The sequence below is a fragment of the Geotrypetes seraphini genome, chromosome 8 (genome assembly GCF_902459505.1).
Source record: "Geotrypetes seraphini chromosome 8, aGeoSer1.1, whole genome shotgun sequence".
Taxonomy (NCBI): Eukaryota; Metazoa; Chordata; class Amphibia; order Gymnophiona; family Dermophiidae; genus Geotrypetes; species Geotrypetes seraphini.
Window position 1 is genome coordinate 55,906,176 of NC_047091.1, and position 14,966 is coordinate 55,921,141.

The following is a 14,966-nucleotide window of genomic DNA, read 5'->3' on the forward strand; positions in this document are numbered from 1 at the left end:
TCCATCAATCTTCACCACTATATTATTATACACCTCCGTACCTGCAGTACTTAGTGTGAAGCTGCCAAGCTCATATCCATGGCTTCCTCGATGTCAGCTTCAGGCATTGTCCATTCATCCGTGTCCATATTTTCTGGACTACCCAACTGCTCTGCTGGCTCCTGAGTAATGGAATCCTCACACTCCATGGGTTCCTGAGCGAGGTCTGGCCTTTGCCTGGCCCGGAGAACCTTCTCTGCCAGGTCCTCGTGTGCAGCCTGTCTTACTGCCTTGGAGAGCTGCTTAAGAGTCTTTGGGCCACACCCTGTACTAGGTGTTTGTGTGCCTAGCTTGCGTGCTCTTGGGTTCCCCCCAGGTTGCTGGGCAGAATACCTCTGGGAGCCTGATTAAACCTCTTAATGTAGCTGGGGTTTTTACTGGGCCGTGGAGCTAACTTGTATTCTGGCTCCTGATCAGGTTCAGATGGCTCAGGATAGGCAGCTCTGCATTCCGTATCCCCTGCCTGATCATTCTTGGTCAGTCTCTGGTCTCGGGCACAGGATTTAGGCTGGGGTTTCACTCTGACATGACCGTCTCGGGGAGCGGAAATGTCACACTATTCAGCTACTGCTAGATAATCTGGAATACTCTACTAGTTTGGTAGGGATCCTTAATCCCATATCACTTAAAGAATACCATGAACAATTGTTCTTACTGAATGATTTAAAATGTTTATTGACTGTACAGATTTTGATTATTGTATGTTTTTAGTTATTTTATGAATGTTATTTCTGTTAATTTCACTCAAATCAACATGTAACAGTCAGAGTGAATGATGTCTACTCTGTCTTAAACCTCTGCCGTTGAGAATCACTGTGATTGTTTCTTCGCATCCTTTCACAGCTTCATGAAAAGTATGGCCCTGTATACACAATATATTGTGGCCCCCAGCCTTCTTTAGTGCTGTGTGGCTATAAGGCAGTGAAAGAGGCCCTTGTTGATCAAGGAGAGGAGTTTGGTGCCAGGGGTGACTATCCAGTGTTCCTGAGCTACACAAAAGGACATGGTAAGTAAGACCTTGTTCAATAGCAAGAGACAGCCCCCTTCAATCATTGCTTCAGACTACATTACATTCATTCAGGCTCATATTCAGACTGCAGGAGATCACCAGTGATCTACCACGGTCTACAACGATATCAAATATTCATTACTGGCATTGTATCCAGCGCCCGGCATTGAATTTCCAGTCTATTTCTTGCTAGCTGAGATGTTTTTGTGAAAAAAAATTCCATCTTCCACTTTATGCCATTTATTAGACATTTTTCTATTTTGAAAATGAGCTCCAAAATGGCTTTATAGAACTATTTCCTTTGCAGCTGATCATAGCAGAAGAGCAGTTACAACAAGAAGAGAAGACCCAAATTTCCACAGGAGAAAAAGATATCCCAAAAAGAAAGAAACTGTGGAAATCCAATGTTCATGATGCTTCTTTTATTATCTAGTTAATCCTTTAAAATACAATGTCCACATTTGTCATGGAGGACCCAACACAGGTCTTGTTTCGACAAAACATGCCTTCCTCAGGGATCCAAGAAAATGAATACACAACCTTATGCAAAGTGGGATAACATAAATGTCTTGACAAACCAAAACCCGCCAGAGAGGCACAAACCCTGAGCACTGCAGGAGCTAACTCAGTGTCGGATCCCTGATGAAGGTGTGTTTTGCCAAAACACGGCCTGTGTTGGATCCTCCATGACAAATGTGGATATTGTATTTTAAAGGATTAACTGGATAATAAAAGAAGCGTCAAGAAAATTGGGTTTCCACAGTTTTGTTCTTTGTGCGCAAAGAACAGCCATTCATGACTACCGCAACAAGCAGTCATAATGAGACAATTAATACTCTAAGGGCTCCTTTTACAAAGCCACGCTAGGGCCTTAACGTGCGAATAGCCAACCCGGCCATATTCTGATAGGCCCAGGCGCCTCAGGCCCCACCTGTGGGCGGGTTTTCTGCCACCTGGGCCAATCCGGCCTATTATGGACCCGGCTGGCCTGCCGGATGGGTGGGCTTGGCACCCGTCTGTCTGGCCAACATTAAAGGCACAGGGAAGGGGGGTGGGGGTGGAGGGGTCGTGAGGTCGGCCGGGGGGGTCGCGGTTCGGCAGGTGGGCGATCGGGGGTTCGGGGGGGCGGTCGTTGGGGGGAGGGGGGTTGTGTCAAGGGCAGGAGGGCCTGGGATCCCTCCTGCCTGTATTGTAGTGGGGGATGGGGGTAGGGGGGTCGCCGGGGCCAGGACGGCTTGGGCTCCTTCCTGGCCTGTACGTGTAGGTGGAGGGTCGCCGGGGCCAGGAGAGGTTGGGCTCTCTCCTGGCCCATTTGTGTAGGTGGGCGGATCGCTGGGGCAAAAGGGCTTGGGCTCCCTCTTGCCCCGATGTTGTCGGCGATGCCGCGGGTGCCTGGGGCAGGAGGGCTTGAGTTCCCTCCTGTTCGACCGTAATCAGGGGGGTTAGCGATCGTGGGGCAGGAGGGCTTGGGCTCCCTCCTGGCCGACCGTAATCGGGGGGGTTAGCGATTGCGGGCCAGGAGGGCTTGAGCTCCCTCTTGCCCCGATGTTGTCGGGGGGGGGGGGGGGCCGCGGTTCGACGGGGCAAGAGGGCTTGGGCTGATGTATTGCGGGGTGGTGATGTATTGCGGCAGGAGAGATTGGGCATCTCTCCTGCCGCAATGGTTGCGGTGGGTAGGTTGCCGGGCCGCTGAACTGTTCGCACCAGCGGCCATCAGCTCAGTGGCCCCTTTTTCAGCACTTAGACCTGGTTTGACTTCGTCTAAGTCAAAAAGGTCTAAGTGCCGACTAGGCAACCTGTCAATTGTTTTGGTTATATGTGTTGTACGCCTAGGTGTAGGTCGGCCCACCTCCCGCCCACGGCCCACCCTTTCCCCTCCTCTAAACACACCTCTTTTCTCTCTGTGCGTTTAGAGGCAGGGGAAAGGCCTAAGCTGTTTTTAGATACGTCTAAAAACCAGCTTTGGTTATGGGTACTTGGACGATCAGGCTTTTTGATCGTCCAAGTAGCCATTTAGGACACTTTTTAGACGTTGTTGTTTTTTTTTATTATGAACCCCATATTTTATAACAATTACAAAATAACTAATTTGGACAAAACACCAAAGCAAACAGCACAGTGCATGAACCAAAATACTGCCAAGTTATACTAAAGTCACTGGTATCACCTACATGATTATTCAACCCATAGTTTTGTTGAATCAAGATTATTTGATTAACTTCCAAAAAGCTGAATAAGAAAGATCGTTATGGAAACTGTCCAACAACAGAAGGAAGATAACAGTGGCACATTTCAAGTATTAAGGTGAGCAGTAGTGGACCAGTCCTATAACTGAGTGTCTCCATTTAGGCGCCTTGATGCCTTATGGTGAAGGCATGTTCTAATAATAGGGGCATCCAGATTCCAATATAGAATACTGTGTAACCAATCACTCATGGTTGCACCATCCATAGACCTGTAACTGTGGGTCCCTAAATGTAGCAAAGACATGCAAAACTTAAAGTATTCTGTAATTTATGTGCGTAGGCGGAAGACAAGCCCATGTTTTACCTGTGCTCTACCCCTGTGGCCACCCGCCTTGCATTTATTTGCTATGACGTTTACATATGCCCTACAGAATGCACTTGTAGCTGCCTTGCCATCACTTATGCTTATAAGTGTACACTTACCCTTGAAAGGGATGGTATTCTATACATTTGCATGTGTATTTGACATCCAGGTATAGAACTGGGCAGTATTTGAGAAATTAGAGGCACTGACCCTGGATATTCAATTCTGGCCTGTTTATGGCAAATGGCATTGAACATCTTTTTTTGGGGGGGTCAGTGTAAACTTAACTGGCCGGTTAAGTTAATAGCGGCTATAGATAGGCCTGCTTTATACGTGGCCCAATTTGGCTGCTAAACGTATCCTTGAATGTCTGTGCCTAGCCAGCTAAATTGTGCAACTAACTGCAAAATATTCAGTGGAGCTAACCAGCTATCCTAATGAATATTAGTGATTGGCCACAAGCCATTCCTGGCCCGTTAAATAGTGCTGAATATCTGAGGGTGAGGTCATACCTAACATTAAGCTGGGACCTATACTTGTTAATATTTTTCTTGCCCCTTTGACTCTTGTTCAGTCTCTTGGGTTTACTTTTTTCATCTATGCAGATGATATTCAGCTTCTTCTCCCACTAGACTCACATTCACCTTCCTACTGTTCATCTACTTCTGCTAAACTGGATTTGCCACTGGCTTACATCTACTAAATTGAAAATTAACTCCCAGAAAACTGCAGTAAAAAGCACTCCATTTCCAAATCCACCTAATTTTAGCATGAAAGGTGCTTCTTTATCATTTACAACAACCAATATTATAGTTGTATTAGATAATGCCTTATCCTTTCATATTCGTATCTCAAAGGTAGTTTCATCCTCTTTTTTTACACTCCATCAAATTCATTCTATTCACTCATTTCTTCAGCCTGGTTCCCTTCACATTCTTAAACACTCTGTAGTATTATCAAAACTTGACTATTGTAATTCTATTCTTATTGGCCTCCCTATCGGCTATATCGGTTACAAATAGTGCAAAATACTGTGGTCTGATTACTTTATCGTTGCTCCAAATATGATCATATTATATTTCTTTTAAAAGCATAGCATATTCTTCCTATTTCTTATTGAATCCCATTCAAATACAAAATTATTTCTTTTCAGGGTCTTTCTAGTGGGCTTCCTTCTTTCTTATTCAGCTTTCTGGTTCGATATTCTCCACAAAGTGCTCTTTGTTCATCACATCAACATTTGCTGTCTGTTCCTTCTTTCAGGCAGCTATTTCTTGACATTCATAGAAATTCTTCTTTCTCCAGTATGGCTCCAATTCTCTGGAATTCCCTTCCTTCTTATCTCCATCCAGAAAGATCACTTTCAACATTTAAAGCCCAGTTAAAGGCATATTTTTCTCAGGCATTCTCCTCATAGTCTTTTTTCTTAGTCAAACTGAGCGAACTCTTCAATGAATAAGAATATTTTACCCATTATTCCTCATGTTTATCTCTTTTTCCCCTTCATTTTCCTTGCCCATTATTTTATTATAATTCTTCCCTATCAATTTTTTCCTCATATTCTGGTCTTCTTTGTAGTGTTACTGTCAGTCTGCTACTGGTCTTGTTTGTAGTGCTACTGTCAGCCCATATTTTCATTTTATTGTAAATTACTTAGATTTTAACTTTGGTTTTATATTGGCGGTATATCAAATAAACTGAACTTGTGCTTGAACTGTTTATATTTATGTTTATTTGTGCTTGACATACCGCCTTTCACAACAGTCAAGGCGATGTACAAAACAGAAATTGGAAAACAGAAAGGAACTCCATCAAAATTGTCAAAAAGGATAGGAAAGAAAGGATAAATGGATGAGTCAGTTATAACATAGATATAGATAAAGGCTGTCCTGCTGTCCATGGATACCTGCACTAACCATAGGGCCTAGAGGGAAAGGCAAGAGTAAAAAGATATGTTTTCAAGGCAGAATGGAATTTGAGATAGGAGGATTCAGACTGAATCCTTGTGACACAACCCCTCAAAGATATCACTTCTGACCTATAAAATAACCACCGCATCCCACAAGCAAGCCATAAAGCCAAAAAAAAACAAAAACCCCAAAACCTACTATTCATCTAAAATCAATTCACCTTCAACTTCAAGACTATGTCATAAAAATGAATGCCTTCCACCATTCCAAACAGCATTCAGACCCTTCCATAGCACTTAAACCTCTCTATTCATATCTACAAAGCTTTTGATCAATATAAATATGTTCTGATGCTATCACTCAATCTCTCAGTGACCTTCGATCTTATTGACCATTCCCATCTTCTTAATTCCTTAGAACAGATAGGGCTCAGTGACACTACTCTTCATTGATTTCCTTCTTATCTATCAGATAGATCATACACAGTTCTTTCTTTAAATTCCACATCTTCACCATTTATTCTTAATTCAAGAGTCCATCCAGGCTCCATATTCTCTCTTCCTCTCTTTTCATCCTTTTTCTTTTACCACTATGGCTGTTTATGCTGGCGACATCCAGATACTATACACATTTGAGTCTTACAGCCCCAAAGAAATTGCCACAATTAACAAAAATCTCATACCAATTACAGACTGGCTCACACATCACAGATTAAAATTAAACCCAGACAAATCTAAAACTATTATCTGTACTCTATTAGATGATCCCATGCTGCCTTTACCGTTTCTTCTACAAAATGTTCCTGTCCCTAGGGTAAACTCAGTTTGTGTTCTTGGAATTACCCTTGACACCCATCTTAAATTTAATCAACAAATTGGACAAGTCATCAAACATTCTTTTTATAAACTATGGAGCTCATAATCGAAATGGAAATACATCTAAAATCCCAGCTTGGACAATCAAAAAGACAAGTCGTCCAATAGCTGAAAATCGAAACGAGTTTTAGATGTATGTAAAAACAGCTTAGTCCTTTTCAGTGCTGCTGTATGCCCAGAACATTTTAGGAGGAGTGGTGAGGGTGGAATGTAGGCTGAGCTAGACTTAGTCATACTGCAAGTATAACCAAAAGTTTAATGAGACTGCCTAGATGGAACTTGTACATTGTGACTTAGGCGATGTAAAAACAGGTCTAAGTGCCCAGAAGGTATCCAAAGTGACCAGATAACCACTGCAGATACAAGCTACAGACCCCCCACTCACTGCCCCAGTGATCACTGACACCCCCCCACAACACCTTAAAAATCATAATAAAAACGTACATACCTGCCTCCAGAAAATCAGCACCTGACATATGAAAGCCTAGTAGAGCAGCACAGAGGTAGCTTAAGTAGTCTGGAGCTATTGGGGTTGTATACAATGAGTCTGGTAGGTTTTGGGGGTGTTTGGGGGGCTTATCATGGCCTATAAGGGAGTTCTGGTGAGATGTTTATGAGGTACCCTTTTTGTGAAGTTTGTAGTAGTGCCCTGTAAGGTGTCCCACTACTGTGTTGCCATGTCTGGATGTTCAATCCATCACTTTGCTGGCCCCTCCCACGTCCAAAAGGTCTTGTTCTAGGCGTTTTTGACCTGGATGAATTTTTGGATGAGAATGGGGTATAAAGATAGACGACTTAGCAGTCTGGACAATCAAACGGCTGGACGTATAATTAGACGATTCTCAAAAAAAATATTTTGGACATATTTTGTGAGAATGGACTTTAGACACTACCGACTTTGGGCAACTAGTGACTTAAGCCAACAACAGACTTAGACATATTTTTTTATTATGCCCCTCCAAGCATCATCAGGTCCATATATTCACTTCTCTTCCCACCAGCGCTTAACATTTTAATCTACTCACTATTCATTCAACAAATAGACTACTGCAATTCATTTTATACCAGATTGCACCAAAAAGATCTATGTTGGCTACAATTAATCCAGAACGCTGCCATTTGATTGATACATAATGCCCACAAGTATGATCATATCACTCCTCACACCGAATCACTTAGAAAATACTTATATTAGTCTTTAAGGTTCTCTGATCAAGAGAGCCAGCATACCTTACTTGACATTTAATTCCTTATATCCCTACAAGAGCTTTCAGATAATTTACCCATAATAAACTTGTTATTCTATCATATTGAGTCATTTCCCATGAAACACATCCGACAATTGATCTTTTCTGTGCATGATCCTTCACTCTGGAACTCCTCCTAACATCAATAAGATTGCAAATATCACTGGATAAATTCAAAACAGAATTAAATATATATGTTTTCAATGACACCTATTCTTAACTCCCATGATACACAATATTCCCTTTCTTTCACTCTGGGGTAGTCCTGGAGAACACATAGTAATCCCTATGTTTTATCCAACCCCCTTCTTTTCTATTTTGCAAATGTAGTTTTCCTCTCTGCCCTTACTTTCACTTATTGTCTTAATTACACATCCCATTCCCCTTACCTTAAAATATTTTTAGAATTGTAAGCTACTTAGAAGGCTTACATTTATAACCATATCATGGTATACCAAAATGTTAACAAACTTGGAAGTTCATATGGGAGTGAATTCCAACGTGGCTTGGCAGAAAAAGGTGGAATGTCTAGTTGACTCAGGACAAGAATAAAAGACTGGGGCAAGAGCAAGACAGTGAGCAGCTGAAGAATGAAGAGCACAGGAAGGGTATAAAGGGGTAATTAGAGAAGTGAGGTAAGAAGGGAAGCCAAGATACAATACCTTGTATGCCAAGGTCAGAACTTTAGGCTGAATGCAGAATGAAATAGGGAGTTGGTGGTTCTGCGCAAGGAGAGTAGTGACATGATCACAATGATAAGCATGAGAGAGATTCTGACAGCTGTATTTTTCATAGTTTAAAGGTGTTTCAAGGAGCTAATAGGGGGGCTGGCGAAGACAATTTTGCAATAATCAAGATGGGTTGCAACAAGACAGTAGAAAAGACATGCACAAGCGGTATTATCATTGTAACTAGGGAGTGAATGAATGAGATGCATTGAGAAAAGGCAGGATTTTACAACAGATGAGATGTGAGAATCAAATGTTAGTTGTGAGTCCAGGATCACTTTGAGATAATGCATGGACTTGATAGCTGGGAAAGGAGAATTCCGTAGAAAAGGTGAGATGATAAGGTAGAATTTGAAGCAGTAACTCAAAGATCTACTGTTTTAGTGGGGTTAAGGAAAAGTTTGTTGAAAAAGAGCCATGATCTATGGCATCTAGGCAACTCTGGAGAGATGTCAAGTCTGGGGCTGAAAGATTTAGTCATGAGACTAAAAGAATGTCATCTCCATATATACAGAATTTGACTGAGAAAGACTGAATCAAGGTTGCCAGAGGACTAATAAATTGATTAAAGAGGAGAGGGGAGAGTGCTGAACCTTGTGGGACTTCAGAATCAAGGCAACAAGGTAGAGAGGTAAAAGAGAGGAGCTGTACTCAAAAGGTGTGATCAGAGAGGAAAAAAGAAAACCACTGAAGTACAGTGCCCGAAATACCCAATGAAGTATAGTGATCCACCAGGTGACAGTGTCCCAAAAAATAATTCATTTGGAGACACTGCCCTCCCTCCGCCCCCCCCCCCCCCCCCCCCCGCCCTTCCCTAGAAAAGAAAGAGGTCAAAAGAATTTCAAAATGAATATTGGTAACTCACTCATACATGTTACAGCTTATGAATTACAGTGCACAGTGCAAATAGTAAGGTGAACACTAAAAGTAAACTTGAGAGATTAAGGTCAAACTCTACAGTATATGCAAAGTTAACACATTTGGAAATACCACCCTGAGTGTAAAACAAACAATTTGAAAGCATAGTCAGTTTTTTTTTCTTGCCCCTGCCAAAGTAGCTCTGGAGTCAATATTTAACCACTTCAAACCATGAACTGATTTAACCCCAGTTATTCAATGCTGGGCCATTCACAGCTCCTGGCATTGAATGGCCAGGTATGTCTGTTGACCCCATATTCAACTCAATATATAATGAAAAATAAATAAATAAGCTCAAGTGATCTTCACATTAATCACAAATCCATAATCACCTCTTTTTTGTACTAATAAATATTTATAAAGTTAAATATATATGTGTGAAAAGCTCAGACCCAACAACCAACCTCTAGTGATAAACACGGAGCCAGTTGTAAATGAGACCATCACAGCTGTTCACTATCTCATAACACCACAACTTAGAATAGATCTTATACTCTGATCAGTCTGCTTTACCTATCTTTAGCGGTGGTAGGGCTGTGACCCCCTCAACAACTGCTCTGGTCAGTGAAGTGAAACTTTAATAAATGCTGTCTCTCATTTCCCTCGACCCCCTCCAACTCGAGTTTCACGAATTAGAGCTTCTTCAGAAAGGGACACTGTAACAAACATTAAAATCATCAAATCTCCGTTACCTACTATCTAAAACCTCAGTGGGAACTGCCTCTCTATATTACTCTATAACTTACCCTGCTTTATCTACTATAGCTATATTACTGAATCAAATTTTCTATTGGCTTACCTGAGACCAGGACTCCCATACCCGAACCAACTGACAGCATTAGAGGGAAATAAAACCCAGGTGCAGGACAGCCATACATGAATCAAAAATGTACTGATGACATAGAGGATACTCCCCCCCCTCCCCTCCCGAACGTATTCCTGCACTTCGAACCAAAAGTTAAGAAGATACCGTCAAACATAGGGCCAGCCCACCAGGGGCGGGACCAACTAGAGAAACCCCCACACCCACAAAAGACTACCAACTGTGGTGGGTCCATCCAGCCTAAATGCATCACAACTTGCAAACTCACACCAGAGCCAACCAAGACCCACATTCAAGCTCTTACTCCATACACCCCAGGGTTACCGAACAGCTTGACCCATACCATCACAACTGAAACCACTCTGTTTCACTGTTCAGACCCCCCCCCACACCCCCGGGGTCAGTGTGTGCCACAGAAATATAAATCTCTGCTCGGTCTCAGTAAGATCTGACATATCTCCTTTATATTGAAATCAATACTCAGTTGACATGACACAGTTATTTTGCTGTCCTAGATTTATATGCTTGCTTAGCCAGTTAGCAGACTGACTATCTCTGCTAAATGTCTAAGTTGATACTCCGCCCAAGCTCTGCCCTGGTCGGCTCCTAATCTAGACAATTAGGGGATAGCTGGTTAGGAATGATATTCAAGGGTACTAACCAGTTAAATGCCATTGAATATTGGCAGCCGGCTAGCTTAGTGAGCTTTAACCAGGTAAGAACCTCTCAAGTTTCAAGTTTATTAGTATGTTTGATGAATCGCTTATTAGAATTACTAAGCGATGAACAAAATTAAAAATAGAGTATAATACAAAGAAACTAACATATTGACAATATTCTTTCATAAAATACAAACATGAGTCGGGAGGGAAAGTGAAAAAGTTACAATTTTCATTTTGGTAGAAAAAGGGACAAAAACAAGAGGGTGGGGGGTGGTTAAACTATAGCACATTTTGAAACCTTTCTTAAAAAGTTTAAATATTAAAAGCATCTTTAAAAAGATAAGATTTTAAAGATTTTTTGAAAAATGTGAGATCTTTTTCGTTTCTAATATATTGTGGCAGAGAGTTCCACCATCGAGGGCCCATCACAGAGAACATGTCCGATCTTCTTATTCCTATAATTTTCAAAGAAGGAACAGAAAGGAGATTTTGGCTAGATGAACGAGTTCAACCCTTTAGAATATCTACTCCTCTTCGCCAGCATTCTTGTTGTCATGTTCTCTTCTAGTGTGAACTGCAGTTACAGAGAGCAAACAATTGGCATTCACAAGTACTGCAAGGTTGCCATTATAGGTCGCTGCCATTATGGATAAGGAACCACCATGGGCAGGAGTGAGTGGGTATTGCTTCTGACTTTAGGACCCCACCGGACCACTAGGAGTCTTCAAGATAGTCCCAGGGGGACCTCTGAGGGTAGAGAAATGGGGGTGGGCTTGGTCAGTCATTTTTGTCCTCTAGGAGTGGAGTGGAAGTGAGGGAAATTGGCAACACAGCTTAGGGAAGGGGAATTGGGAGAGCAGAGGGCATCTGCATCCTTCATTTGGGTCCTGCCCAATATTCAGCCAGAGCCCACATAGTGTCTCATGCAGGTCCCAAATGAATATTGGTCAAAGCCACAATTATCAGCCCTAGATATTCAATCCTACTGTGCAGTTAGCTTTGCAGCTAAAGTTAAAATAGCCTTTTTTTCTGTCCTAACTTTAGCGACTTACCTATCCATTTAGCAGTCTGATTATGGCCGCTAATCAGTTATTTCCCAGCTTTTCCCATACTCCGCTCAAACTTCACCTAGGGACCACCTCAGCATTAACCGGACAGCACAGGGGCAGTCTGTGGTGATATTCAGCAGGACTGTCTGATTATGTACTGATGAATATCAACACTTAGGCGGTCCGAAGCAATACAACAGGGCAGAACCTCTCCTGCCCAGTTAAAATGCTTTGAATATCAGATGGATATTCTTCAAGCATCAAAAATATGTAGGAGAAAGACCACCCAAAAAATATAGATAAACAACAAAAACATAACTGGTGAAAGTTAAAACACACTCATTCATACAAAAATTGGAGGAAAAAGGCTCAAGTCAGAGTGTGCCCTGCTTGATAACTGAATTGCAAACACTAAACAGGACTAGTTTCTATCATAAGCAAAAAACCTCCAAATGAAACAGAAAATTCTTTAGTTCAAGGAAAGGCAAGGGTATAGGGAGAAGGGAAGGATAAAGTCAAAGTCAGAGAACCTTTGCCTCCACCACCTCTACTGGATAACAATTCCACCCATCTACCACCCTTTCTTTTTTTATTGATCATTATTTAATTGCATGTTTCAAATGAAATAAAGTACATGAATATACATGGTCCACATCAATGAGAAGAACAACAAGATATTAGTTAACCAAACATTAACAAACCTAGAAATATGAACCCTATCTCCTATTCACACCAGCACTTCCTTTCATATTTAACACATCCCATAAATCCCCTACCCCACTACTGAAACTTTTTTTTTCAATCAACAATCTCTCAAGTTGAAGGATCAAAGTAAACATATCTAGTAGATTGTAAAGTTATTGCACATTTGCAGGGAAACTAAAGAAAAAAAAGTACCTCCCAAGGACATAACTCTATTCTTCAATTTCAAAAATTATTTACGATGTAGTTGTATGGACAGCCTCATTTGGAAAAATCCAAATGGGCAGACCACAAAACTGTAAGGAGGGTTGCTCTAGCAGCAATTTCTTCCTGAGAGGATTCAAGGAAATCTGTTAAATTAATTGATTCTTTTGCTCTCTCCTTCGCTTTTCCTTCAACAGTCTCAGCTTTTGGCACAGAAACATACCTACAATCAGAAATACTTAATTCTTCAACGTTATCCCAAAGCAATAACACCTTCAAATATCTGCGTAACAAAATCTCATGACAGTAGACAACAAATAGGAAAATTCAATAAACATAATGTTTTAGCTTTCATTTGATTTTTAAGACATTGTAATTGTCTATGAATAATCAGACTGTCTTTAACAAAAGCTGAGGTAGCTGATTGGTAATTAGACACAGTTCAAGAGATCTGAGAAAGTCTGGTATCCAACTGGCCAATTTAATATCAACTTCATGAAATTTTTCTACTGTTTGTTGAGAAAAAGTACATAACTGTGGTATAGTAGACTTTATGCATTCTTCTGTTCTAACAACCACTTGCTAGATATCCTTCAAGGTAATTTCTTGAGGTTGGTCCAAATTTTTAGCCAAATTAGGTCAAATAACCAGTACTGGAAATTTACCATTAGCACTAGGTTGTACCTGAGGAGATGCACCCAAATCTGCAGATATTGTCCACCTGGATGGGATCCCTATCAGGTGGACAACCTGGAGTAAATTGTGGGAGGGGGAGAGGGGGGAAGGAATAGAACATCCACCTTCGCCTAATGAGGACCCCCAAATAGACAGATCACATACAGAATCTGCAGGTGGCTTACTGGTTCCTTTGGCCTTTCTCTTTGTTTAAGATTCTTTGTTAAATACCTTCTCAGGAATTGCTTTCCGCAATGGAGAAAAGTGGAAAGAGCTACGCCGATTTGCCCTCCTGACACTGAGGAATTTCGGGATGGGAAAACGGAGCATCGAGGAGCGGATCCTGGAGGAGGCCCAGTTTCTAGTTAAAGAATTGGCCAAAACAAAAGGTTTGTACAGAAATCTAGAAAATGATGGCAGTTAAAAGCCATATCAGTCTGCCTATCCATAGCAGTCTGCTATTTCCTCCTACCCCTAAGAGATCCCACATGTCTGTCCTGTGCTTTCTCTATATCTGTGTGTGTGTTTGTGTGTATTAGCATATTTGTGAATATCTAAAATATTCAATATTCTTTCAATTTCTTTGTTCCATTCCCCATAATATTTTCCGCTGTGAACATAGGGCCAGATGCACAAAACTCCAGTACTGCTTGGGAAACCCCAGCTTTTACAGCAATTCTAAAGTATCGATCAATGCTCAACACTAACAGCATTCAAATTATATTAACGCTGTTAGTGTTGAGCATCAGCAGTATAAAGGGGAGGAAGTTGATAACAGGTGCCTAAAATCCATATCATAGATAGCTGCCTGAAAGGAAAGTAAAACGTTCATATTTTTTGAATTCACAACTTTTGACCGACGGAAAGACAAAAAGAGTATGTATTCTTCTGGAGTGCCTTAGAGTGGAAATAGAGAATGAATCTATTAAATAAAATGGAGCTTGACCTAGAGCAACTTTACAGTAAATGCAGCCTAACTTAAAAATAATCCGCGCCTCTATTGGGAGCCAATGTAGCTCCAGAAAAAAAAGGGGTGACGCAGATTTTTAAAAATGTTGGCAGACTGCTCCACCAAGAAATAGTAATATAGTAGATGACGACAGATAAAGACCTGAATGGTCCATCCAGTCTGCCCAACCTGAATGAATTTTTTTTTTAAAAAATTTCTTCTTCTTAGCTATTTCTGGGCAAGAATCCAAAGCAATGGGCCTGATGGGCCGCCGCGGGAGCGGACCGCTGGGCGAGATGGACCTCTGGTCTGCCTCAGCGGAGGCAACTTCTTATGTTCTTATGTTCTTCTTATGTTCTTATGTTCTCTGCCTGGTTCTGTGCTTACTTTCCAACTACTAAAGTCTCCATCAAAGCTCACTACACCATCCCAGCCATTGAAGCCCTCCCCAGCCCATCAACAACTAAACAGCCATATACAGACACAGACCGTGCAAGTCTGCCCAGTACTGGCCTTAGTTCTTCAATATTTTCTATTATTTTCTGATTCTAAATCCTCTGATTCTAAATCCTCAGCCCCAGACCTGTTGGAAAATTTTCAATGCAGCGCCCAGACAAAGTCGACCA

General features: G+C 41.5%; 2 protein-coding genes across 3 annotated transcripts in view; one reads left to right on the top strand and one right to left on the bottom strand.

The window, feature by feature from the left end:
- The window catches only part of LOC117366083 (cytochrome P450 2F2-like), a 124,802-nt gene that overhangs the window by 92,276 nt on the left and 17,560 nt on the right, over positions 1-14,966 (bottom strand). The window lies entirely within an intron of this gene.
- Positions 1-14,966, top strand: part of LOC117366084 (cytochrome P450 2F3-like) — a 62,691-nt gene that overhangs the window by 18,564 nt on the left and 29,161 nt on the right. For both annotated transcript variants that reach the window (XM_033957173.1, XM_033957174.1), the window contains exons 3-4: positions 883-1,045; positions 13,631-13,780. In XM_033957173.1, the coding sequence (XP_033813064.1) occupies positions 883-1,045; positions 13,631-13,780 (313 nt within the window). The remainder of the gene's footprint in view (positions 1-882; positions 1,046-13,630; positions 13,781-14,966) is intronic.